Below are 26,988 nucleotides of genomic sequence, written 5' to 3'. Positions count from 1 at the left end.
GGCAAGTTTTGAAATCTTTTCAATCTTATTGTTCCCATCTGTAACATGGATATAATTATATTCACATCACAGGTAGTAATCAAAATTGAACATTTGTAAACTATTTAGTAAAATAGCTGGACAAGTTTATCTTGTTTGAAGCAGGGACTTGCTATGCTAGGTTATCCCTGAACTCACTACATAGCTCAGATTGGCCTTGAATGCATTGGTAATTCCAGTACTTTGGGAGGCTGAGGCAGGGGAATCACGAATTTGAGACCAGTCTGGGCACTTTAGTGACTAAGCACACTGTCTCAAAATAAACACATGAAAAAAAGTGCTGGGGATGTTAGTCAGAATAAAGGCTCTGGAGTTGATCCCCAGTACCCCCCACCCCCACACACACACAAATAGAAACACAAAATATTAGACAATTTATGTAGGCAGAACACTTACCCATGCTGAGAGATTCTTTCTGAAATTCCTTAGTTAGGTGGGAACGGTTGGTTATACAGTACACATAGCGCTCCAACACATACCAACACATCTCATAGTAGAATGGATAGCGGAACTTATTTGGAACCTATACAGAGACAGAATGATGAGGTGATGGCACTTTTCAAGGACTGACACATGGTCTAACTCAGCAAAGAGCACTGCCAGTCAATCTGCAAACTCAAGTTGGCATTTAAAGCATGAACCTGAGTCCATCCATCAACTTAGAAAATACTAGCCTTTGAAAATAATCATTATATAGACAAAAGGTATTGGGGGTGACCATTCAGAACCACCAAGAAGCTGTCTTGTTTCAGTGGGCAAGTATCAAAAAGAAATTTTTGAGTTTTAGGATAGAGGATAAGATTTTAGAGTAGGAGACAATATACTTCTTTTGTTTGTTTCTTTGTTTTTGGAAACAGGGTCTCACTTTGTAGTGCAGGTTTCCTTCAAACTCACTTGGATCCTCCTGCTTCAACCTCCTGAGTGCTGAGACTACAGGCATGTGCTACCATGCCTGACTTGGACACAATAGACTTGAGAAAACTTTTTTTTACTGCAGAGCAGGAGAGGCATGTTCTATTTTTCATAGCCAATCCTAATTAGCTTTCTAATCCAAAATAGCCAGACCCTGAATTAGGGTCTTTCACATGGTTATAATTTTAAATAAACAGAACGGCTTCTCTTCCCTTACTTAAAAGTCAGGTTAATTTATTTTTGGTAAAGTGGAGCATGGGTGGCAGGTAAAAACTAAGGTCTTTGGTCCCCCAAGTCAAATACAACACTCCTCACTAGCCTTCAAAGAGTACTGACATTTTTCTTGAGAGGCTGAGGCAGCAGGATCACCTGAGCCCAGGACTTCAGGGCTTGATTGGGCAACCATATCTCAAAGGAAATTTTTTTAACTTGGAGCTCATCAGACTATATTAAAATTAACCACAACACTATGTATCCAATTTGCTCATAATATATTTTATATATGCTACCAAATACCACAAAAACATATTTAATCTCTGAGAATGAGATAGAACGGGGGGCGGGGAGGCTTTTAAAAGTACTCATTACAAGTCAGGAATGGCAGCATGCATCCTTAGGACCAGCTACCCAGGTGACTGAGAAAGGAGGGAGGATGATCACTTGAACCCAAATTTGTTTTGTTTTTGGAAACTGAGCTTAGGGCCTTTGCTTGGAGGTATATCCCCCATTCTCATTCCACGTTGTGAAAGGATATCAGTAAATTTCCCAGCTTGGGTTTGAGCTTGGAATCTTCTTGTTTTGGCCCCACCATGTGCTGGGATTATAAGTAATCAAGCATTTGAGGTCAGCCCAGGCACCATGGCAAGACATCATATCAAAACAAGGGGAAAAAAATCTTCATTAAATGAAATTTTCAAAGCTTTAAGAGAGTAATTTTCAGCTGGGCATGGTAATCCCAGTACTTGGGAGGCTGAGGTAGGAGGATCTTTTTGAGTTCAAGATCAGCCTGGGCTACAAGGTGAGCTCAAGGACAGCCTGAACTGTATAATGAGACCCTGTTTCAGAAAGACAACAACAACAAAAGTACTTTTTAACATTCAAGTTTAAATAGTAAGTTTCTACACTGGTCTCGTAGGTCAAAGTAACCAAAACATTGACTTTTATAATTTGCTTTGTATTTCCTTCATAAAGCATTGTGGTTAAACACACTGCCATTAATATTCCTTGAAATACTCCCTACTTTTTTTCAAATACACTTATCCCATCATTCTTGACACTTTCTAAAGTGGTTTTGGAAGTTCTCTTTTTCATGAGTGTCTTTAGTTGTACTGTATGGCTGCTCCAATGTCCTGAATTCAACATGTTTAATTAACTTTCATGGTCATTTTAACTTTAAGAAGAAGAACCAAAAATTGCATAGCACCAGATCCAAAGAATAAGGTAGATGAGGATACAACATGTTTTTATGAGCTTGCCTTTTTTTTTTTTTTTTTTTTTTTGTCTTTTTCCTTTTTAGCGGTACCGGGGATCAAACTCACAAATGCCTGCTTGCAAGGCAGATGCTTACGCCGCTGAGCAAATCCCCAGCCTGAGCTTGCCTTTCTGTTGGATGGCATTCACCATCCAACAGATGGTGAACCCTATCTCATAGTATAAGGGAAAGCAGTGTTTTAAAATAATTTTTATAAATGCGAACTTCTACTTATTTGTTAAAAGTAATGGAACTAAGCAGCAGCATTCACCCATGTATTTTTGATCATACTTTGTAAAGATGCTCACAAAAGAGGGCTTCCAGAACTATTTCAGAAAATACGATGGGAATAAGTAGATGATGGAATAAGTGTGTCTGAAGTAAGAGGAAGTACTTTTTTTGGGAGAGGATTAATAGCAATGTGTCTTTTACTATATGAATTATAAAATACTCATTGTATATTCTGATTGTGCCTACTATATAGAGGATGTAATGAAATTAGAGATAATGATTATATTTTTTCCCACATATTCAGAATTCCTTATTTGAAATAAAAGAAGCCATACTTTAAAAGATACAGTTAGATATGGAAAACAGACATTTTGGAATAAAGTCTAAGAATTATATCAAGATTAATTTCAACCAGTTTAACAATTTACAGGGAATATGAAAAAGAAAGGTGCTCATTTTACTTATGCTACTGAATATATTTTTCCTTTTCTTTCCTGAAACCAAAACAATTAAGCCTAGGGTATAGCAGTCATACTGAACCTTAAAAAAGGGAATGAATTGTAACACTGATCTTCATAGTGACTCTTGCAATAGGTGGGTTAATATTACTACTTCAGACTCATTAAACTACAATCTATTTAGTTTCATTACTTTTAACAAATAAGTAGAAGTTCACATTTATAAAAATTATTTTAAAACACTGCTTTCCCTTATACTATGAGATAGGGCTCAATAGCTACAGCAGATATTTTATGGACCATAAAGCTGAGAATCTTTACTCTTTGGGTCTTTACAAAAAGTTTGGTAGGGTGTGGGAGTGCATACCTATAATTCCAGTACTCAGGAGGCTAAAGGATGGCCATGAGTTGGGGCCAGCCTGAACTACACAGCAAGACCCTGTGTCCTATATCCAAGAAAGTTTGCAAGTTTTTTGTTTGGTATCCATGAAGTATAATGATTGTATTTTTTTCCTATGTACCTAGAATGGTACCAGTCTGCTATGGGCCATCTAGGAAATACAGAAAATAAAGATACATAAGGACTACAGCACCTAACTCTCTCATGGAACCCCCGCTGAGAAAGACAGTATATATATTTTTGTTTGTTTATTCATTTGCTTGGTTTGTTTTGAGCCAGGGTCTTGCTAAGTAGTTCAGGCTGGTTTTGAACTCACAGCAATCCTCTTGCTTCAGCCTCCTGAGTGCTGGTATAGGAATGTAACACTCCCAGTTCCAACAGGATACACATGTAAGTATTAAAGTAAAGTGGTCTGGGGGTTGGTAATCAAATGAAATTATTACATGAGCATAAAAATGAGAAGCATGGCTTGAGATTATGTTAGATATTCATTTATGTTCTTATGAAAATCCAAGGTATCAAGAACTTCAAACAATTGACTCTCCAAAACCAAGTAAGTTAACTTTCCTAAAACTTTATTTTTTTAATATTACCAAAATGTGAACATAACATTTTAAGCGCTTCCAAGAAAAAGTAAAATTTTAATAAAATACTCATGAATCTCTTGCAACATCTTTTCTTAATGGTATAATCCTCTACACATATAACTGTTCCATAAAATTACTTACCCGTGTCCGATCTTCAATGTTGTATATCTTTAACTGCATGGGGATGTTGAAGCTATGCAAAAAATTGCCTCCAAACACTAATGTGTCTGTAGGTGTATATACAGCATGAATCCAGCCTGGAAGAAAAGGGAATAGAGATAGAAGCTGAAAGCACACAGTGTAGTATTCTCAGTGATTGGTCAAATTATTTAAGCTCTTAAAGATTCAATTTTCGGGGCTGGGGATTTAGCTCAGCGTCATAAGCACCTGCCTTGCAAGCAGGCAGTCGTGAGTTCAATCCCTGGTACCAAAAACAAAAAAGACACCCCCCCCCAAAAGCTTCAGTTTTCTCTATAAAATCAGGATAAATTATACTTTACCTGGTTGATGGTGAACATCAAATGAGAAAATGTTCATAAGTTTTTTTGAGACAAGATCTTGCTATGCCACCCAGGCTGGTTTCCAACTTGTATGCTCAAGTGATCCTCCCACCTCAGCATCCTAAATAGCTCAGACTGTAGATATGTGCTATCACACCCGTCACGAGAAAGTATGTATGTAAGTGTATGTCTGTTTGGCTAAGCATCAAACCTAGGGCTTTGCTCAGGCTAGGAAAATTCTTTACCACTGATCTTCATCCCCTGTCGAAGAAACTTTTAATAAATAAGTCGTGTGGTAGCTCACACTTATAATCCCAGCACTGGAGAGGCTGAGGCAAGATTGCAAGTTCAAGCTCAGGCTGGGCAACTTACTGATTTAGCAAGACTCGGTCGTGAAATACAATGTCTAAAAAGTGCTGAACATGTCGCTCAGTGTTAAGGCCCTAGGGTCAAACTCTAATATCTCAAAAAAGAAAAAGAAATATTTGATCAAAGTGATATCTAGCAGTAAACACTTAGAATTCTCAAGCAGGACTATGACTTCAAAACCTGTGCTCTTTATAAATATATGTTTTAGAAATAATGATTTGATCAAGAATACTGTTGATTTAGTGGCACTCTGGCCCTCATAGCCATTCCTAGAAACCTAAGTAGTTCTTCACCAGAGGTGGAACATCATCTGTAGATTAGGTCATCTCTAAAGAGATTCTGAATTACTGAGGCTAATGTGGGGCTCAAATGTGTGGGTCTTCTGAAAAGCAATTCTTTTTAAAAATTATTTACTTTCATACTAGGAATCGAATTCAGGGCCTTGTACTTTTCAGACAGGCAATGTACTGCTGAGATACATCCCCAGCCCTCCAGTAGCAATTCTGACATACCTTTAGTGTTAAATCACCGTCATTACAAGTTTTTTTTCTTAATATACCCTCTCAGAATCTACTCCATAATGACAGAAAGGACACCATTATTTGCTGTACCCTTTAGTAGCACAACCATTCTTGGAGGTAATCCATCTGTTTCTTTTAAGGTCAACTTTCTTTTATTTAAGGTGTCTAAAATAAACAACCCACTTCTGCATCTTCCTTACCTGAGGGAATGACGAAGGTATAGCCCTGCTTGAGCTCAATGCGTTGACAATCTGACACTCGATCACCCAGAAAGATGTCTCCCTGTTTCCCTGACAGCAGCCAATTCTCGTACAGCTCCAGGTTGTGGGCTGTAGGGGGGATGAGCCAGAAGACCTGTGAGTTAAAAAACTTCAGTCTGTTAACAGCCATTGACATGACCCAGTCATTTCCCTCAACTGAAACAAGTACAAAATTAAAAGACTACCAAAGTAGAAGACAGGCAAGCAATTCTCCCATCTTATACAACTTAAGGGTCTGGGAAACTCTAAGGACCCAAAGAAGTAGATCTTGTCATTCACTTGATCACACCAAATAGCATCCGAACTTCCCTGGAGTATATCTATAGAACCCAGAATCCATTCAGGTCTTAGAGAGAAAAAGGGCATTTGGCCTATTAACTAAGCAGCTCCATTGATTGATTGATTGATTAATTGATTGATTGTCTTTTTCCTTTTTATCGGTGCCAGGCACCGAACTCACGACTGCCTGCTTGCAAGGCAGGAGCTTATGCCGCTGAGCTAAATCCCCAGCCCCAGCAGTTCCTTTAAACATGTGGCTGTCTGGCCTTAAGAGACCAAAATAACAGCTATTTAAGTATAGTATCTTTCAAGAGACTGGCCTAGGATTGCTTTGTTCCAAGGTAGTGACTAAGACGAAGAGGACAAAACTTACATGGATCTAAAGTAAATAAAATGACTATTAGGGATTTATTCTAGAGCAGTAACTCATACTTTAAAAAAAAAAAAACTGCAAAAAACCAGTATCTGTTTTTATTTTAATTCTACTTTTGCTCGTAAATGCATTTACTTCTAATAAGAGGGAAAAGGCTAACTATAAACCTCTGATATTAACTATATGTCTCCATTCTCACATAGGGTTGAGAAACACTCTAACAAACTGAAATGGAATTCTTTAGGAGTGAAGGTATTTTTTTCAAAATCCACATTTCTTTTTTTTTGGGGGGGTGTTGTATTTTTGTATTTTTATCGGTATCAGGGATCAAACTCACGACCACATGCTTGCAAGGCAGGCACTTATGCCGCTGAGCTAAATCCTCAGCTCCCAAATCCACATTTCTAACCAATGCCTCCAAGTGGGGAAAGTTGATTTGGATCTTGTTTACTGATTTCACTGTGAAGCTATCCAATATGTGTATTTCCTTCTATTACATTATTACATTTCCAAATACAGAAATTATGTTCTCCTCCTAAAATTACTCTTTTGGCTTCACTTCACTTGGGGAATCTAGAAACAAGACTGTTGATATTGCCTATTACAATGCCAATCTTGGCATAGTGATAGTGGTCTAAACATTCAAATACATACTGAACACTAGACATGAAGGTTAATTCAAATCTACAATTCTCTCCAGATACAAACATTCATTTCCAGGGCATATTAAGTAACTGCAGATTCCACTCCTTACCACGACTATGACCGTACCTTTCCCCCTTGGTGGATGTGATACCAAACAGAGGTACCACCAAAGTCCACATGAAAGTCAGTATAGCAGCCTCGAACACTCATTAAACAGTACCTGACACCCAAAAAAAAAGCAGCATTAGCATACTGATGGAAAGAGGACACATTCACTAAAATGCCACATTCTCCCATGTACTCTTCCTATCTTCCTCCCATCTAATCATTTCTAGTAGGTGAAAAGGATGCAATTTCAAGTTAACATATTGCCATGGCACACAGTTTTTTTCTTTAACCGTGGGATTAAGTGCTACAGTACTCCAATATACACTCTTTTTCTTTTGGACCTGCAAAATCTATTACTTAAATTATTATTATTTTAATAGCAATATACAGCAAATACCAAAGTACAGGAATTATTCCCTGTTGTCACTTTGGTTTCTCAGAGCATACATTAAAAAACCATAAAGTAAATCACTTACTTCTGCACTTTAGGGTACTGCATTTCTAAGATGGCATTTGTTGATTCAGTCTGACTTTCCTTCAAATGCCTTGGCCACATGTTGTCTACCCAGTCAATGAAATCCACCTTTTAAAAAAGAGGAAATATTTAAGTTCTAAGGGAAGAGTTAGGGTTAAAGAGAATATGAAAGTCAAGAAAAACAGAATTCCTATGTCTATAATCCCAGCGCTTGGGAGGCTGAGGCAAGATGATTGCCCCAAGTTCAAGCCTGGGTTACACAGTGAGTTCAAGGCTAGTCTGAACTACATAGCAAGATCTTGTCTCAAAAATAAAAAGAAAAATAGATCCCTTTAAATATGTACCAAGAGATAATGTCATTGTAAGTAAATTAAAAATATCTGTTGGTGAATCTTAGGGTCAAGAGGTAAATGTTCTAGAAGTAAATATTAGATGAGAATAAAGATGACTATAAAGACAGAATTCATCAAAATGGACTCATTAAATGACACACAGCCATGACCAAATAAGAATTCTGTATCAATACTGGTCTAACATGCTTTGCTTTTTGACCAGTAAAAGGTGCTATCTGGAAAGTACCAGTAAACTCACTGAAAGATACACTACTGTTTGAAAAGCTAAGATACTAAAAGTTAAGAGAGTGAAGAATGGGGAGGGAAAGGGAGGGCAGGGAGGAAGGGAAGGAGGAAAAAGTAAGAAAAGAAATCCAGTATGGATTTTCAGCTTTCTGTGGGGAATATGCTATAGATACTAGTGGGGTGGGAATCAAAGAGCTCCAGGTCTGTTATATTTTTAAAAATCATAGAAGTCCTAGAACGCATCTACAGAAATCTAATATAATTATCTCAAAGGGATATGCTTAAGATAAAATTATATTAAAATACTTGAAACAATGTTATCAGAATTTAGGAACCTGTTTTAAATTATATTAACTGAAAGAGGTATGAAAACAATATGACCTTATTTTAATACTTTCTAGAAACTGCCTGCACTCAAGTACCTAAGCCCAAGAAACAGCCCTAAATAGTTAAAGCATGAGAATCAAGCCACCAAGGATTCAACACAGTGTTGATACTGCAAATATTTTACTTATGACTAAAAAATTATGCATCTGATATGTTTTAGCACAATTACACATTTTTTTTTTGTTTTTTCACAATTACATATTTGATCATCTGTTTTCCTTACAATGTATATCTAGACAAACAAAAACCATACAATGGTAAGAGGCCAGGGGTTTAGCTCAGTGGCAAAAGCACCTGCCTGGCAAGCATGAGGTCATGAGTTCGATCCCCAGTACCCAAAACAAAAAACAAAAACAAAAAACTGCACAATGATAGGAGACAATGTCCAGTGAAAATCCAGATGTTGCTAGTGGGACAGTATTTTAAAAAGGCTCAATAATGACATGGAAGAAACAAGCCAAATGAGGGACAACTATGAGGACCCTACTAAGGAGTCAGCAGTTTTAACTAAGAACTTACAGATGCCTTTCTTTTATTTTTTTCACACAAAACCTACTTTTTGTTTCTTAAATGTAGTGGCCAGCACCTCCCACTTCATTGTACTGTTATTACTTGTCCAGTATACCATAAGGTCTCATCTCTGGATGAAGCGGGGAAAGGTTGGAATGCTTCACTATTTTTCTTTTTTTATTTTTTAGTACTGGGGATTGAACTCAAGACCTTGCACTTGCCAGGCAGGTGCTGTGCCGCTGAGCTATATCCTTTTCTCCCCTTCCCTTTTATTAATCAAGTGTTTATTCAGAGAAAGACTTTCTCACCTGTAGCAAGTCTGTCATTTGCCATTCTTTCTTTGCTATTATTATCTTTTGAGTACAGAGAGAATTTATGGGAACATGTTTATAGTTTCCTTTTAGGTTATAGGTTAATGTTTAGCCTTTGAATAGCCCTTTGTTAAATACCTGAATCCATAAAACAGTGAGTCTCAAGCTGGGCATGGTGGTGCATGCCTATAATCCCAATACTTGGAAGGCTGAGGCAGGAGAATCACTGTTCACTTTGAGTTTGAGGCCAACCTGGGCTACATATTGAGTTCAAGGCCAACCTGAACTACATAACAAGACCCTGTCTCAAACAAATGAACAAACAAACAAAGAAAAAAAAAAAAAGTGAGTGAGCAAGTCTCTACTGGGGATAATACAATTTCAACCTGCTCTATACTCAAACTAAATTTATATGAGCAAGAAATCCAGTATCTTGGACCCGATCTATTCATACGATGCACAAAAATAACTTACAGCCTTCAATTAACTAATCTTCCCATCACCAAACAAACATACCCTATGTTTATCTGTTGCTTTTGGGGAGGGGACAGGGCTTTATCTAGGGCTCTTATTAAACTACATTGCCAATCCATTTGTTGCTGTTTTCTTTTTAAATCACCTTTAGTTACTACTGGAATGACAATGACAAATGACCATTTTTTTATGCTATCTCTTACAACGAGCATTGAGAAGTTGCCCACCTTACCTTTCTATAGCTACTTTTACATGTTTTTCCTTCTCCTTGCAATTTTCACCTTCCCCTCTTTGCCTTATTATTTCCTTTATATTGAGCTTAGGTAAGGTTGGTCTTTCCTATGTGCTCCTGCAATATTTTGTACTTGTCCCCGCTCCCTTTTTTTCACAGTGCTTGAATCAAACTCAGCCTCTGATGTTACATAAGTGCTCTATCAATGGGCTACATCTCCAGACTCTGTAAAGTTCTTACTGTATTAGTTCATATAAATGAATATTTTCTCATCCTTTCTTCCCTGTGAGTCTCTAAAGCATTCTTACAGGGCAACAATGATCCTATTTCCTTCTGTACCTCCAGTGCTAATACAGTGCTGAGATATAGGCATTTGTTGAACTAATAAACTTTAAAGGTAGTGAAGATCATAAGACATTAAGGCAGGGATAGGGATGTGGCTCAGTAGAAGACTGGTTGCCTGGTATACTCAGAGTCCTAGGTTTGATATCCAGCAGTGCAAAAATAGAAAGAAAAAAAAAAGGTAAAAGGTTATGTTGCTCTGAGGTTAGGAGATAACATAGGAAACTCCTACATACTATGCTAATACTTTCGTAAGTAAATAAATCTGGCAAAACTCATTGAAAAGTACACTTAAGATAGACATGTACTTTATGCCATTAAATTCTAGAAATATTAAAGAGATGAATTTATAAACAATGTTGTTATAGACCTCTTACAGTTATTTATTTAGTGGACTATGTTTGGCCATTCAGAAGGCTAGGTAAAATGGTCATGATGGTACATACCTATTAATCTCAGTCCTAGGGGGCCTGAGGAAGGAAGATTGTCATGAGTTCAAGTATAGCCTGGACTATATAATGAGACCCTGCCTCAAAAAACAAAACCAAAAAAGAAGTCTAGATAGATGGATAGAGATCTAGCTCAGTGGTACAGTACTTGTTTAGCAGGCACTAAGTTCTGGGTTTGATCCCTAGTAGTGGGAGGGAAAAAAAGTTAAAACTCTAACCACTAATATCCCTGTATTTTCACATGACAAAACAGTGACAACTAATGCAGAGAGGACTCTTGTCATTTAGAGTGAAAGAAGTTTTTTGTTTTTTTGTCTTTTTGAGATAGCATTTTGTTATGCAGTTCAAGATGGTCATGACTTCAGTTTGTAATTCAAGCTAGGTTCAAACCCATGGCAATCCTACTAACTCAGCCTCCCAAGTGCTGGGATTATAGGAATGTACCACCTACCCTGTCAAAAAGAAGCTTCTCTTACTGAGAAATTCAGATGACAGCGAAAATAATGAGAACATTTCCTGCTTTTGTGTGTATGTGTCAGCATACTAGTTATATATATTAACCCAACTTATTAGTAACATACACATGTGTATACTTAGAGGTAGCATAAACAATGATCACATTTCAACTTTAAAGTCAAAGGGTATGATTAATTTCAGTGTAGATAGGTTGAGATTTTTACTTTCATAAAATGACTAGAACATTCCAAGATCTGCTATACTAGGTGGAATATCTGACTCAAGTGAGTTTTCTGTTAGTCTTTAAGACAAGGTCTCACTACCCAGAGTGGCCCTAGGCTAACTTCAAATTCCTGGGCTCGAATGATCTTCTTGCCTCTTTTTCCTGAGTAACTGAGACTACAAATGTGTGCCACCATTCAAGGTTTCCTATGAGCTCTGAGTCAGAAATTAAATGGAAACAGAAGAAAAGCTCCAATGACTAGTGAAATCAATTCCCCTAAGGGAAAGCAATCTTCTTGATACTGTATAGATAGCCAGTATTTTAAGCCAAAAGATGGGTTAAATAAAAATCTGCCTTCAGGAGAGCTAAAGATCAAAAGCTATTTTACTCTTTTAAGATGGATTGCCAATCTATTACTACTAGTAGGATCTAGTTACCCACTCTGTCTTTCTCCTTTTTAAATTTTGGTTTCTTGAGACAGGGTCTTGCTGTGTAGTTCAGATTGTCCTGGAACTCACTAGGTAGTTTCAAATTGGCCTCAAACTCCTGATGATCCTCCTCATCTGCCTCCTGAGTGCTGGGATTACAGGCATCTATCAACTACCTGGCAGCAACCATCTCTTAATCACCTAGGGCTGGTGAGGGATTTACCTCAGGGCACAAGCACCTGCCTGGGAAGTGCAAGGTCATGAGTTCATACCCTGGGACCAAAAAAAAAAAAAAAAAAAAAAAAAAAGGCTCACTTGGCTCTAACTCAGTTTTTCTCCTAAGCCTTTTTCAGCAAGTGTTAACCTATAGAACAGAAATTTAAGTATACTTCTCATTTAATTATAAGCAAATTTTTAGCTTCCCAGCACATGAAAAGGTCAAAGTTCCTAAATGAACTTATTGGTGATGCAAATCAGAATGATCCTGCCCTACATAAAACTAATTTATTTTAGAATATGAAGATTCTTCTAAATATAAGTTAATTCTATCAAATAGTCTTCATTCAGCTTGTTCTTGGTATATGCAAAAAGTTCTGAGTTCCCTTAGCAAAAAACTTTTCTACTGACAACAACATGGAGAAAATGACCAGACTAACCGTTGAAGGTCTCTGTACCATGTTCTCCAGCCTGGTGTGGCTAAACTCTAGGCTGATGACATTATAGAGTTTCTCTCGCTCTTCTTCTGGAGTCTCATAGTAGCGTGTCCACTGAGCCATGGTCATTTCAATGCCTTTCTGGGTATTCACATCCATAACGTCCACCATCCGACGACTCCCTGCCATGAAAGATGCACTGATCATTTCTCCTAAGCCACTAATACCCTTAAATATATTACGAGTATACAACACAAGTAAAAGAAAATAACCTGTACTTTCCTATTCAGGATACTCAGTAATAGATAAGTAGAGAATTCTCACTTGAGACAACAAAATCAAATCACAGAGAATGAGAAAGACAACAGGTAAGATTAAAATAACAACTCCGTATGGTACGTTTACTACACTGTCAGGTATTCAATCTTTTGGAGTTTTTGTTTTGTTTTTTGAGATAAGGTCTTGCTATATAGTTCAGGCTGTCCCTGAATTCACTACATAGCTTAGGCTGGCCTCAAATTCGAGCCAATGCTCTTGCCTCAGTCCCCTGAGTGCTGGGATAATAGGTATGCATCACCATGCCCAGTTTGAATCTTCAATTTAGTATCTCACTTAATCTTGACAATTCTAATGCTAAGTGATAATCTGAGGGTATCAGGTAACTGACAAAGGAGGGCAAAAACCCAGGCAGTCTAACTCTAATCAATGCTCAAACCCATTGAGTTACACTGTGTTGGTACAGGCTTGAACAATGACCTGATCTATTCTTCCAATTTGAATAAAGAATCCACTAGCAGTTAGTGTATGTCAGCTTGAATTTGTCTGTCCTTTGGTGTAACTAGATTTTCCCCCATACCTGACACTTATTCATCCACAAATATTTTCAATGTGATAAAAATGCCACGATAGACACAAGGGTCTTCGTGAAATTCTCTATGAACTATGACAACAACAAAATGTAACATGCCCCAAGAGTTAAACTGAAAGTATTAGGTGGCTCCAATTATTTAAACATCAGCACCAGTACTACTTGGACAAATTATGTATCCTCTCAATCAGAATGCCTTTTTTTGTTTGTTTGTTTGGTTTTGTTACCAAGGAGGGCGCTTATGCCGCTGAGCTAAATCCTTGGCCCCCTGAATGCCTTTTGAGAGTTAAAAGTCACTATGTGGACCACTGTGAGAATTTAATCAAGGAAGGAAAATGTTTGAGTACAAAGTATGTGATGAATTACATGGTAGCAGTACAAACAAACAAATTAAATATTTTTACCAGACTGTTCAGAAAAAGTTTTAGGAAAAGAAATAGAAGGTCAAACAGGATTCAAATAAAATATTATTGAACAGGAACAATTCCAAGCAAAAGCAATAAAATAAGAGAAGCTATGACAAGGCAGTACAACAAAATTATTTTAAGCAATTATTATAAAAAGGAGCGAAGGTCAGGTATAGTGGTACACACTTGTAATCTCAGTACTTGGGAGTCTGAGGCAGGAGAACCACTAAAAGTTCAAGGCCAGCCTGGGCTACACAGTGAATTCTAGGTCAGCGTGAACTGCACAGTGAAACCCTTTTTTAAAAAGATTAAAAAAAAACAATGGGGGCTGGGGATTTAGCTCAGCGGCATAAGCGCCTGCCTTGGAAGCAGGCAGTCGTGAGTTCAATCCCCGGTACCAATAAAAAGACAAAAAACATGCCTGCCTTGGAAGCAGGCAGTCGTGAGTTCAATCCCCAGTACCGATAAAAAGACAAAAAAAAAAAAAAACCAAAAAACCAAAAAACCAAAAAAACAATGGGGCTGGGGTTTAGCTCAGCAGCATAAGTGCCTGCCTTTCGAGCAGGCAGTCATGAGTTCGATCCCTGGTAACGATAAAAAGGAAAAAGACAAAAAAAAAAAAAGATTAAAAAAACAAAAACAAAAAACAAATTGGACAGAAAAAACTACTACTATGTGTACATAGCCTGAGTAGTTAGTTATACCAGGTAGTAAGTATTAGGGGCTAGTCCACTGCATTAAAAGTTTATAGTATAGTAAGAGACAAGAGATAACAAGAATATGGTTAAGAGTAAAATGCATAGGAGAAGTACATTGAAAATATAAGTGAAAATGTAAGGCAACCCACTAAATAAATTCACTCGATACGGGAAGAAGAGAATGCCGAATGAAAGCTGCTATGAGATAACCACTTCATATTCACTAGGATGGCTATAATCCTCAAAATGAAAATAACAAGTGCTGTAAAAGATGGAGAGAAACTGGAGCACCTGCATATTACTGGTGAAAATACCAAATATTACAGCCATAAGGAAAAGCTTGGCAGTTCCCCAATAAATTAATCATAGAATAGCCACACAGTCCAATAATTCCATTTCTAAGTATACATACTAAAGAACTGAAGAGGTGTTCAAATGGAAGTGTGTAAATGAACACTCACAGTAACTCTATTCATGGTAGTTAGAAGTAAACCAAATGAATAAATTAATTGTGACAAATTCATATAACAAAATATTCAGCTATAAAAAGGAACTGAAATACTAATATATACAGCAGAATGGATAATCTTTTAAAATATGCTATGGGAAAGAAGTACTACAGGAAGTCTACATACCACATAATTCCATTTATATTGAAATATTCAACCTAGACAAATCTACAGAAGTATAAAGCAGATCAGTGGTTGTCAGGCAGTAAGAGGAGGGAATGACTGTTTAACAGGTATGTAGTTTTGGTTTGGCACGATGAGAAAGTTCTGAAAGCAGATAGCAGTGATGATCACACACTGTGAATACACTTAAGCCACTAAACTGCATACTTTTAAAAAAGACATGGGAAAAGCAACACTCTAGGATAAAAAGAGCTGTATTAGCAAAAAGTAGTTCATATACTGATAATGGAGTATTATAATTAATGTTCTATTCACTGCATTTTGGCAATCACTAGTTAGCCAAGAAAACAAAACAAAATCTGTACTTCAAAAGTCTGAATGCAGCTAGGCATGTTGGCACCAGCCTGTAATCCCAGTATTCAGAATGCAGAGTTCAAGGCCAGTCTGTACTAAATCCTTCCTCAGTCTTCCAAATGCTGGGACTATAGGTATGTACTACCATGCCCTGCCACCAGTTTATCTGATGTCTTATCCAAGAATTCACTGCTAAAACTAGTACCATGAGGCCCTTACACTATTTTCTTCTAAGAGTTTTATAGTTTTAAGTCTCGTATTTTGGTCTTTAATCCATTTTTAGTTACTTTTTGCATATGACATTAGGTAGGAGTCCAATTTCATTTCTAGGCATTTAATAATCTAGTTTATCAGTATACTTGTGGAAAGATGGTCCCTCCCCCCAACCACCACTGAATGGCTTTGATACCCTTGTTTAGAATCACTTGGACATATATGAGCACTTACTTCCAGGGTAGAATAGAGAGCCTGGAAGTAAATGATCACACATGGTATAATTTCCGTTTCAGATCATTCACTGTCGTGCACACAAATGCAACCGCTGTGTTCTTTGTATCCTGCTACTTCACTGAATTTCTAAGTCTTTTTGGTGTGATCTTTGGCATTTTCTAGGTGTAAGATAATTTTATCTGTGAACAGAGATAACTTTTTTCTTCCTAATTTGAATGCCTTTTGTATCTTTTCTTTTTTGCCTAACTAATCAGGTTAGAATTCCCATACCATGTTGAATAAAAGTGGCAAAAATAGGCATCCTTATGTCTCATCAGAAAGGAAAAGGTTTTTGGTCTTTCACCACTCAGTATGTTTGCTGTAGCTTTTTGTATACTGGTTTTAATTACGATGAGGTTTTCTTCTATTTCTAGTCTTTTGAGTGTTTTTTTAATTTAAAAAACTGCATATTCTCAAAAGCCTTTTCTGAAGCAATTGAGATGGTAACGTGCCCCCCTCTGTTAATGTGGTGCTATTACACTGATTATTGTTGAACCATCTTTGCTTTCCAGAAATAAATCCCAACTGGTCAGAACATCTAATTCTTTTAACATGCTGCTGAATTGAATTTGTAACAGGCTTTTTGAGGATTTCTGTATCAATGTTCACAACAGATTTTGGTCTGGTTTTCTTGTATTGTTTTTCTCTGGCTTTAGTTTCAAGGTAATGCTGTCCTTAGAGAACGAGTTTACAAGTATTTTCTCTTTTAATTCTTTGGGAAAGTTTGAGAAGGACTGGCTCAAATGTTCAGTAGAATTCACCACTGAGTGGTCAGGCTAAGGCTTTTCTTTGTTGGGTGAATTCTGAATACTGGTTTCACCTGTTTACTGCTTATATATTTATCCAGGTTTTTTAAAAAATCTGTGACTTAGTCTTGATATATTTGGTGTTTTTTAAGAATTTATCAACTTCATCTAGTCAGTTTACTGGTAAACAACTGTGAATCGTACTCTCTTGCAGACATTTTTTGGTGGGTCAGTCCTTTTAAATTTCTTTTCTCTTTTGTATTTTTTCTCATTTAAAATTTTTCACTTTGTTTTCTTTTTATTTCCTTAAAATTGGCAGTAGTGTCTTTTCATTTCTGACTTTGCTAATTTTCATTCCTTACTTCATCTAACTAAAGGTTTGTCAATTTTGTTGATCTTTTTAAAGCTTTTAAAGATTTTTTGCCAGCTGTGGTGGTAGACACCTGTAATTTGAACTACTACTCAAGAGACTGAGGTAGGAAGAAATGATAAATTCAAGCCAGCATGGGCAACTTAGTGAGAACCTGACTCAAAACAAAATTTTTTTTAAAAAAGAATGAGGATATAGCTCAGTGGTTAAGCAATTCCCTAGTGTTTGTGACATCCTAAAATGAATCTCAGGTGGAAAGGAGGGAGGAGGACCACCAATTTTTGGTTTCATTTTGATCAATTCTTCCGTATTTTTATCTCTGCCCTAATCTTTACTATATACACATGCTTTTTTTTAAAGACACAGTATCACTTTGTAGTGCAGGCTGCTCTCAAACTTACAACAATCTTCCTGCCTCAGTCTTCCAAGGGCTTGGATTACAGGTGTAACACCATCATGCCTAACTTTATCTTTATTCTTTCTTTACTTCTGCTATTTTTAGTTTTTCATTTTCTAGTTCCTAAAATTATAGTTAAGTTGCTGATTTGATATTTAGTTATTTAGTTGTTTGGTTTTTTTTGAGATAGGGTCTTGCTATGTAGTTCAGACTGGCCTTAAACTTACTATGTGGCCCAGGCTGGCCTCAGACTCACAGTGATCCTCTTTCCTGAGCCTCCCAAGTGCTGTGATTTCAGGTAAGCATCATCATGCCCACTGAGATTTATTTTTCAATGCAATCATTTATAAATTTCTCCCTTCGCACTACTTTCACTATATCCTTTAAATTTTGGTATGCATTTCTGTGTGTTTGTGTTAGTTTGCCTATAAGTAATTTCTGATTACCCTTGGGATTTCTTCTTTATACCCCTGGTTATTTAAAGAATTTTTGTAAACATCATGGTTTTACTTCTGCTATTAATTTCTAACTTTATCTTCTTTTGTTTGAAGAAGGCATTTTGATGTTTTTAAAAAAAAAAATCTATTGGCCAGTGCGTGATGGTGCAGGGCTGCAATTCAAGCACTTGAGAGGCTAAGACAGGAGGATCACTGTCAGTTTGAGGACTGCCTAGGTTAACAAACTGAGTTCAAGGCCAACCTGAACTGTATGGTGAAACCGTCTCAAACAAACAAACAAATCTACTAACATTTAATTTGTGGCCTTATACATGGTCTTAGAAAATTTTCTAGGTATATGTATACTTGAATATATCTCCCCATTGGTGATTATCATAATTATTAAACATACAGGCGTTTATTAGATCTAACTGGTTTGTGTTAAATACTCCATCTATAACTGACTAGGGGTACTAAAGTCTCTGTATTATTGTACAGAGTTGTACATTTCTTCCTTCAGTTGCTAGTTTTTGGTTTATATATTTTGGTGGTCTGTCATTGGGGTACCACTGTGCTAATGACTTGTATTGCTTTTTTATTCTGTTGAACATTAACGTGTCACTGCATGTCACTGTGTCTTATAACCATTTTTATTTAAAGCCGATTTATTACAGCCACCCCTTCTCTTTTGACTACTATTTACAAAAGTATCTTGCAGAAAGCACAGTAAGATCATGTTGTTAAATACATTCTATCAATACCTTTTGATTGAAGTTTCAAGTTTACACTGAAAAGAAAGGACATACTACTGTCATTTTGTTGTTTGATGTCTACATACATCTTACAGATTTTCTTGTCCCGTTTCTTCAATTACTTTAAAATTGTACCACATATGTACACACTCAGCACACTGAGAGGCTGAGGCAGGAGGGTGTTGATTTGAGTCCAGCCTTCACAACTTAATGAGAGTCTGTCTCAAAAAACAATTTTTAAAAGGGCTAGAGATGCATCCCAGAGCAAAGGCTTTGGGTTCAATCCCAGTACTGGGGGTAGAGGTAGGGAGCATTAGTCTTACACTATATGGAAATAAGAATTAACAAGCCATTGTCACACTAATACTAGCCTTTATAATGATCCATGTACTTACTTTTATTGGGAAGTTTATTTTTCATATGGCTTCAAGTTAAGTGTAGTCCTTTCGTTTCACCTTGAAAGGTGACTTTCTTGTTTTTTTTGTTTTGTTTTTGAGATAGGTATTGCCATGTACTTTAGGCTGGTCTTGAACTCACTATGTAGCCCAAATTGGCCTTGAACTCTCAGTGAACCTCTTGCCTCAGCTTCCTAAGTGCTGGGATTACAGGCACATGCTACCATGCCTGACTTTGGCGAACATTTCTTGCAGAAGAGTTTTAGTGGTAACAACTCTTGGCTTTTGCTCTGATATCTGAGAATATCTTAGCTTCTCCCTTCCTTTTCAAGGACAGTTTTGGCAACTTAATTAAGATTCTCGACTGACATTCTTTTAGCATTTTTCAGGACAGTGATTCACTTCCTACTGAACTCCAAAGTTTATGATCAGAAATCATTTCATAATCTTATCATACATCCCTGCATGTGATGAGCAACTTTTATCCTGAGGTTTCTAACAGTCTATCTTTGGCTTCTGCAAGATTTGATTTTACTATTCCTCAATGGTGGTTGGGAAGGGTTTTGTAAGTTCATCTTTTTGTAGTTCACTGAGATTTTTATATTCATGTTATTGATCAAAGTTGCAAACTTCCAGCCATTATTGATTTGCATGGTCTCTCTGTCCTTTCTGATATTCCTACAACATGTATACTAGTCTGCTCAATGGCGTCCCACATCACCTCTTAGGGCCTGTCATAGTCTGTGCTGATTTAACAGAATACCTAAGACTAGGTAAATGAATAGAATTTTCTGGCTCACAGTTACAGAGAATGGGAAGTCCAATATCAAGATGCTAGCAAGGGCCTTTTGCTGCGTCATTATATGACTAGAGACAAAAAGGTAAAAGAGAAGAGAGCTGAACTTGCCCCCTTTTATAAAGATGGCATGTGAGCAGAGCTGTCATGAACTGAGCATTTCTTAAAAACAGTTTGAATACACCAAGTATGGTGGCACACAGTTGTAGTGCCAGTATTTGGGAGGCTGAGGCAGTAGGATTGACATGAGTTCACAGCCAGCCCAGGCTATACAATGAGATCAAGATCAGCCTGAACTACATAGCAAGACATTCTCGAAAAGCCAAAAAATAACCAAAAAAAAAAAAAAAAGTTAGAATAAAAAGATAGATAATAGGAAGAAAAGGATGGAAGGTGGGGGGAAATGCAATAACAGCTGGGCACAGTGGCACACAAGAGTAATCTCAGCACTAAGCAGAGTTTGAAATAGGAAGATCACTGCAAATTCAAGGCCAGCCTGGACTACATAGTGAGTTACATGATCACCCTGAACTACATATTGAGACTGTTTAAAAAACCAGCAACAACAAAATGCAGCTGGGAGGAGGGGAGGGTAAGGAGACATATGTACATGAAGTCCTCCTGATAACTATAATCACCATGTACTACAAACATGGACTAATAAAAAATTATTAGAATGGTGATTGTACTAAGAGGCCCCCCCGCCAATAAATTTAAAGGATGAAATATTTTGGCTCATAGTTTCACAAGTTTCAATCCATGTCATTTATTCTATCACTTTAGGCAGTGGTGAAGCAGAAACATGATGACCAATAGGCATAGTATAGGAAAGTTGCTGACATCTGCCTCTGAATATTCCTAGTGAATTTAAAAGTGCCCAGACTAGTCTCAAACTTGCAACAATCCTCCTGCCCCGGCCTCTCAAGTGCTGGGAATGCAGTCATGTGCCACCATGCTTGGTTTTTTTGGTTTCTTTTTAGCCTTTTTCTTTTTATTGATCATAAATTTTGATCATTCATAAACTGTTTTCCCAACTTCTCTACCTTCCTTTAGTTGAGTATCTTTAATGCAATTGTTTTAAAATCTTTCTTAGATTAGCAATTTGGTCTTTTTCAGGGACATTTTCTATTAATTCACTTTTGTCTTTTTTAATGGGTCATACTTTCCTGTTGAAAATTGGACATCTAAATAATAGTAATGTGGTAACACTTGGAATGAGACTCTTCCCTTTTCCCAAGGTTTGGTATGTATTTACCACTGTTTTTCAGGAGTTTTTTGTTGTAGTTTATTTGTTTTGGTCTCTTTGAGATGCAGTTTCACTATGTAACCCAGGCTGGCCTTGAACTCCCAGTGATCCTTCTGCCACAGCTTCGTGAGAGCTGAGATTACAGGTGTGTGCCATCATGCCTGACCTTGTTTGTTTTTAACTGTTGTAAGGCCATTCCTGTGCCACAGATCAAACTTAGGTATAAACAGACAATGTTTTTATGTCTTCTGAGCCTGCATCTTGTCCTGGGCATGTGTGGTCACTATCCAGTTTTCCCATATATGCAGGTGCTTTGAACAACTTAAGTCTACAATGTCTGGTTTCCAGATAGAAAAATGAAAAGAACTAGAAAAATATCCCTACAAAATATCCTGGAAATTGCCTGGATAGGAGAAGAGAAGCCTGCAACAGTTGATGGAAGATCAACCACAGTCATCTGACTCTTTGTATTTCTATAATCACAAGCAGCAATCAGTGATCATAGCACAGTTTTCCAACATTTGAAGGACAGGCCCTTTTTTGCCTATCCTGGCTCTGGCAAGCTATTTGCTGGTTGTTTCAGGAAACATACCCATAGTTGGTGGAGGTACCATGGTTGGTGGGATGAGGAGGCAGGCAGGATGACCAAGTAGGCTAAGATCTGATATTGATGGAAATTAACTGTACTTTACTGTCCAAATCGTCCTTTGGAAGCTAAGCTTTCAATAGACTAGAAAATTCTAAAATAACACCATCAGACAGCCTGCTAGTGCAACCATTATCTACATGGGGAAGAAAAGTTCCATCACCTTTCCAGAATCCCACTTTAACAAGTTATTACACATGAAGGTCACTCATGGACCATAAACCATAAGAATACCTAAGCAATAAAGAAAAGCTACGGTTATCTACTATGTTATAGACCCAGGGAATTGTTGTCCCAAAGGTCCATTAAGAAAGAAAGTATAAAAGAGAATGATGAAAAAAGAAAAGATGGAAGAAGTGAGGGGTGGAGGATACAGCTCAGTGGTACAGCACTTGCCTAGCATATACAAGTTCTTGGATTTGCTTCCCAGCACCTCAAAACAAAACAAAACAAAACAAAACAAAAACAAAAACAAAAGTGGAATAACTGGCTAGTAAATATTCAAGATATTCAAGTAGATTATGCAAGGCAGCCCCAGAGAGAAAGTTTTGCTTCTATAGAGTGGGAAAGTGTTTTAATTATTCAACAGTTTTACTAAGTACTTACTACAATTTAGGGTCTGCTCTAAGTACTAGAATATAACAGTGGCAGGCAGATGGCTAGAATCTAACACAGGAACAGTGAAAGAATGGGTAATACTGACATCAGAGAACTACCTGCCCTATGACTTTCATCTTTTAGATAAACTGAAGACTTTACTCAGTAGTCTGAGTAAAGGACCCTCAAGTAGGCAAGAAAACGTATGGTGATATTTATTTTCAAAGCAAAAAATAGCACTGGAGCTTCAGTTCAAGAGGACAAAACACAACAGAATTATGGTATTAGGAGGAAAGAGGAAAATATTCCTTTTGTCTCACGTCCTGTTGGAAACACTTCTAAAAAAGTTTATGCAATTTTACTGCCTTATTGTGTACAGGACAGCTACCACCTCTGAACTCCTATGGATACTAGAAGTATCCCAGGGCCGCAGTATAAAACTAAGCTCAATGTTTCTGGATCCCTTCCTGAAGTTCTGTTCTTTAATTATCTCATGAAAATGTCTTTCTTTTCCTAAATTTTAAACACAACAAAATATAAATTGGATTAAAAATTCAATTTAATCGGGGCTGGGGATTTAGCTCAGTGGCATAAGTGCCTGCCTTGCAAGCAGGCAGTCGTGAGTTCGATCCCTGGTACTGATAAAAATGAAAAAAAGACCAAAAAAAAAAAAAAAAGATTCAATTTAATCATGGATGACAAATTTTAATGTATCCATACTTAAAACCTCTACTGTTTTTAGGATGCAGAAAGAGAATCATAGTTGACAGAAGACTCCTTGTTTCAGAGAAAAATTTTCAGTTTCCTGAATAGGCTGCCTAGGAAGACAGGACCTTATGGAGACAGGGAAGGATACACAGTGATAAAAGAAAAGGATACAGATTCAAAGGTTCTCTGGTTAGTGAGTATTAAACGAGGTAACTTTTATAACTTTCTGTGAGAAAATTCTTAGAGGCTAATAAAATAGTAGTTCCTAATTGAGTATACACTTGAATGTTCCAGAACATTATATCTAAGTCTGAGATTTAGGACTCAGTCCTGTGTCTTAAATCCGTGCCTCAAAGCCCCTGAACTCAAAAGCTTAATACTTACCTACACACATTTTAACATCATTCACAGTAAAGTCTGGATCTGGCATCCTAGAAAACAAACATCAGTGAGTATAAATCAAAAGTACAACTTGTCTAATCAGAGTGAGTTTTTTCTTCAAGTACATGGTTCCCCAGTCAAACACATAAATCTTCACATTTACACTTTGAATCACTTTTAAAATATGATTATACACTATATTCACACAGTGATATAGGAAAAAATACATAACAAATGTTTACAATGAATATTTAAAAGTGGAAGATTTCAAGAGATTTAAATTTCTTCTTAGCTCATCTACACTGTTTCATTTACTTATAACATGAATTATATGTGTAACATTTCTTTTCCTTTCTTGGCTGTACTAGTGATTTAAACCCAGGGTCTTTGAATTGAACTGCTATCCTTTCTCCACCCTATAAGACCTCATGAAACTGCCCAGCATAGACTGAACTTGTGATCCTCCTGTTTTGGCCTCCCAGAGTGCTGGGATTGAACCACCTTAAAACACATTTTTAAGTAAGGGGGAAATTATTTTAAATTATCTACTGCTCTGTTTTTTTTTTTTTTTTTTAAGTACCATAGATCAAACTCACAACTGCGTGCTTGCAAGGGAGGTGCTTATGCCACTGAGCTAAATCCCCGGCCCAGCTCTAGGTTCTTAATACTCCCATAGTTTACTTTTACAACCATGCCCAGCCAGGCCCAGAACACTTACTTTATTCCAAGTCCATCAGAATTCTTGAATATCAGAGGGTCTCTCAAACCACCCCGCTGGATATACTCTACATTAAAATCTATCACCACAGAAAAACAATTATTAGAAAGGCAAAAGGTACAGTTTAAAAAAAAAGGAAGGAGGATCATAAACAGGAAGTAAATAAAGCATAGACAGATTTTTCTTTTGTGCATACTATTGTGTTCTATGAGACAAAAAACACATGCTTTTTATCAAGAAGTTCCTCATAGGAAATAGGAATAGCACTCTGAAGAATAGGGCTTTAGGAGTTTGCTATGTCTGTATTTTTACAGGAAATTTAGAACTTAACAGAAGGTACAGTACTATTAATGAGTTATTTCATAAACTAGAAATTGCCATTAATCTTACCAAAGATTTAATTCTGACCACTACAATACAGATATGACATCTTTGTCAGTTTGGTAAGTTCCAAAGTTATATGACACATACAGAATCCCACCTTGGTTTCAGTGAGGTGAGTATATGCACAAAAGGAATTTTATTGTACACTTTAAACCCAAGAAAAGGGATGAGAGAAGGAAAAATCCATTAAGAAAACAAAACAACCAAGCATGGTGGATCCACATCTGTAATCCCAGCCCTCAGGAAGCTGAGGCAGAAAGATCACTGAGTTTGAAGCCAGCCTGGGCAACATATTAAGTTCAAGGCCAGCCTGTGCTACAAACGAAGACCCTGTCTCAAAAAAATCAAAACAACAACATCATTCCTAGCCTAATAAAAGACTACAACATTTTTACTTTTTTCTTTTTTTGTAGTACTGGGATTTGAACACAAGGAGCACTCAGCTATATCTCCAGTGCCCACCCCACTTTGAGACAGAGCCTTAAAAAAAATCACTAAGTTGCCTGGGCTAGGCTCAAACTTGTACTTGTGCCTCAGCCTCTCACTTACTGAGATTACAAGTATGAGCCACCATGCCCATCTCTGACTCCTTCCAACATAAAGAATGTCTCAAGGGTACGAGAACAGGGGAAGAGAGGTTTGAACAAGTCATATTATGTAACCAAAGAAAATGGATAGATAAATAGCATCAACGGGCAATATTTTAGTTGCATATATGCTACATTAATAGTCGTCTATGACTTCCTATACAAGGAACTGTGCCTCTGAATCAAAATGATACTGACCTTTCCCTTCCATAAATGTAACAAAATTGGCATTGTATTTGTTGGTGTGGAGCTTCTCTTCCAAGTCAAAAGTTCTTTTCCCTTCAATTTCATCGTCTGAAATGCCATCATCTTCATAGCGTCGTCGCATAGTACCACGCTGGGAAATAAGGGACATATGGATGAAATCACGTACTTCCCTATGCCCATCTACAAGTAGCCGGTGCCCCCAATCTACAAAATGCTACTTTCAACCTTAGTTGCTATGTCAACTACCAATTTTCCTTACTTTACAGGTCTATTCTTTCAATTCAAGATCAGCTAACACATCTCAGAATGCTGAGTACTCTATAACAGTTTTAATGAGCGCCACTGGATTAGCTACCTGTGACTTTAACCTTTGCTAACTTTTTAAGCCTAGAGATAGAAATTCACAATAAAAGAGTCAAGTAGGACCTACTGCATACTGTACCTATCATGGGTTATCAAAGTGTGGACAAACTGTCAGGCATGGTAGTACATTCCTGTCATCCCAACACTTAGCAGGCTGAGGCACAAGGGTCGCGAATTTGAGGCTGACTTTGGCTATATTTTAAGTTCAAGGCCTGAACTACAAGGTAAGACCCTACAGCAAACAAAAAGTGGATATAAACTCTGTCTTTATAGAAACTCAACTGAGAATATAATTCCTTTTCATAGGGAAGAGCTATATCTAAGATTAATTTTATAAAAAAACCTCAATGAACCAGAGATTTAGCTCAGCAGCATAAGCACCTGCCTGGCAGGCGTGAGGTTGTGAGTTCAATTCCCGGTACCAAAAAAAGATCTCAAAGATAGATTAAAACACTTGAATATTAATTTAAAGCCAAAAACTCTATCTCAGATAAGGAAAGCTAAGCAACGGTATGCTATTTCCGCAGACCATCCATATTTAGAGATAATATGTTTCCCCAAAGATAATACACAAATAGCAAATAAGCACATGAAAAGATGCTCAATAAGCACCTGCTTGACAAATACAAGGTCCTAAGTTTGATCTCTGGTACAAAGGAAGGAAGGAAGGAAGGAAGCAAGCAAGCAAGCAAGGAAGGAACGAAGGAAAGAGAAAGAAAGAAAGAAAACAGAAAAAGACGCTCAGTATCTTGAGTCTAAGGGAAATGGAAATCAAAACCATAGTGAGACTGGGCATGGTGGCACACATCTGTAATTCCAGCATTTGGGAGGCTGAGGCAGAAGGTCAGCTTGGGTACAAAGTCAGTTCAAGATCAGTCTGAACTGCTTAGTGAAACGCTGCCATAGATTTAGCTCAGTGGCATAAGTGCCTGCTTGGCAAGCATGAGGTCATGAGTTTGATCTCTGGTACAAAACAAAAAAAGACAGGTATTACTTCATGTCTACTATGATGGTTATTCTCAAAAACAAGGACAACAGGACTAGTGGAGTAGCTCAGTGGTACAGCACTTGTCTAACATGCATTGAAGCCCTCAGTTTGATTCCTAACACTGCAGAAAGAAAGAAAGAAAGAAAGAAAG

General features: G+C 37.2%; 1 protein-coding gene across 6 annotated transcripts in view; it reads right to left on the bottom strand.

Moving 5' to 3' along the window:
* Positions 1 to 26,988, bottom strand: part of Kdm2a (lysine demethylase 2A) — a 118,486-nt gene that overhangs the window by 27,779 nt on the left and 63,719 nt on the right. For 5 of the 6 annotated variants that reach the window (XM_013150811.3, XM_063227593.1, XM_063227595.1 and 2 more), the window contains exons 3-11: positions 25,478 to 25,616; positions 24,309 to 24,387; positions 23,594 to 23,640; positions 12,675 to 12,853; positions 7,630 to 7,736; positions 7,172 to 7,265; positions 5,689 to 5,842; positions 4,240 to 4,355; positions 436 to 562 (exon numbers count right to left, since the gene is read on the bottom strand). In XM_013150811.3, coding sequence (XP_013006265.2) covers positions 436 to 562; positions 4,240 to 4,355; positions 5,689 to 5,842; positions 7,172 to 7,265; positions 7,630 to 7,736; positions 12,675 to 12,853; positions 23,594 to 23,640; positions 24,309 to 24,387; positions 25,478 to 25,616 — 1,042 coding nt within the window. Of the gene's footprint in view, positions 1 to 435; positions 563 to 4,239; positions 4,356 to 5,688; positions 5,843 to 7,171; positions 7,266 to 7,629; positions 7,737 to 12,674; positions 12,854 to 23,593; positions 23,641 to 24,308; positions 24,388 to 25,477; positions 25,617 to 26,988 lie in introns of those variants that run through there. The other variant, XM_063227596.1, reaches the window with a different exon arrangement.

This window comes from Cavia porcellus, unplaced genomic scaffold (genome assembly GCF_034190915.1).
Source record: "Cavia porcellus strain 051 isolate PalLab524CR breed Dunkin Hartley unplaced genomic scaffold, mCavPor4.1 scaffold_17, whole genome shotgun sequence".
In the NCBI taxonomy this organism is placed as follows: domain Eukaryota; kingdom Metazoa; phylum Chordata; class Mammalia; order Rodentia; family Caviidae; genus Cavia; species Cavia porcellus.
Note: the sequence above shows the minus strand (reverse complement) of the source record. Positions and strands in the feature narration are given on the sequence as shown.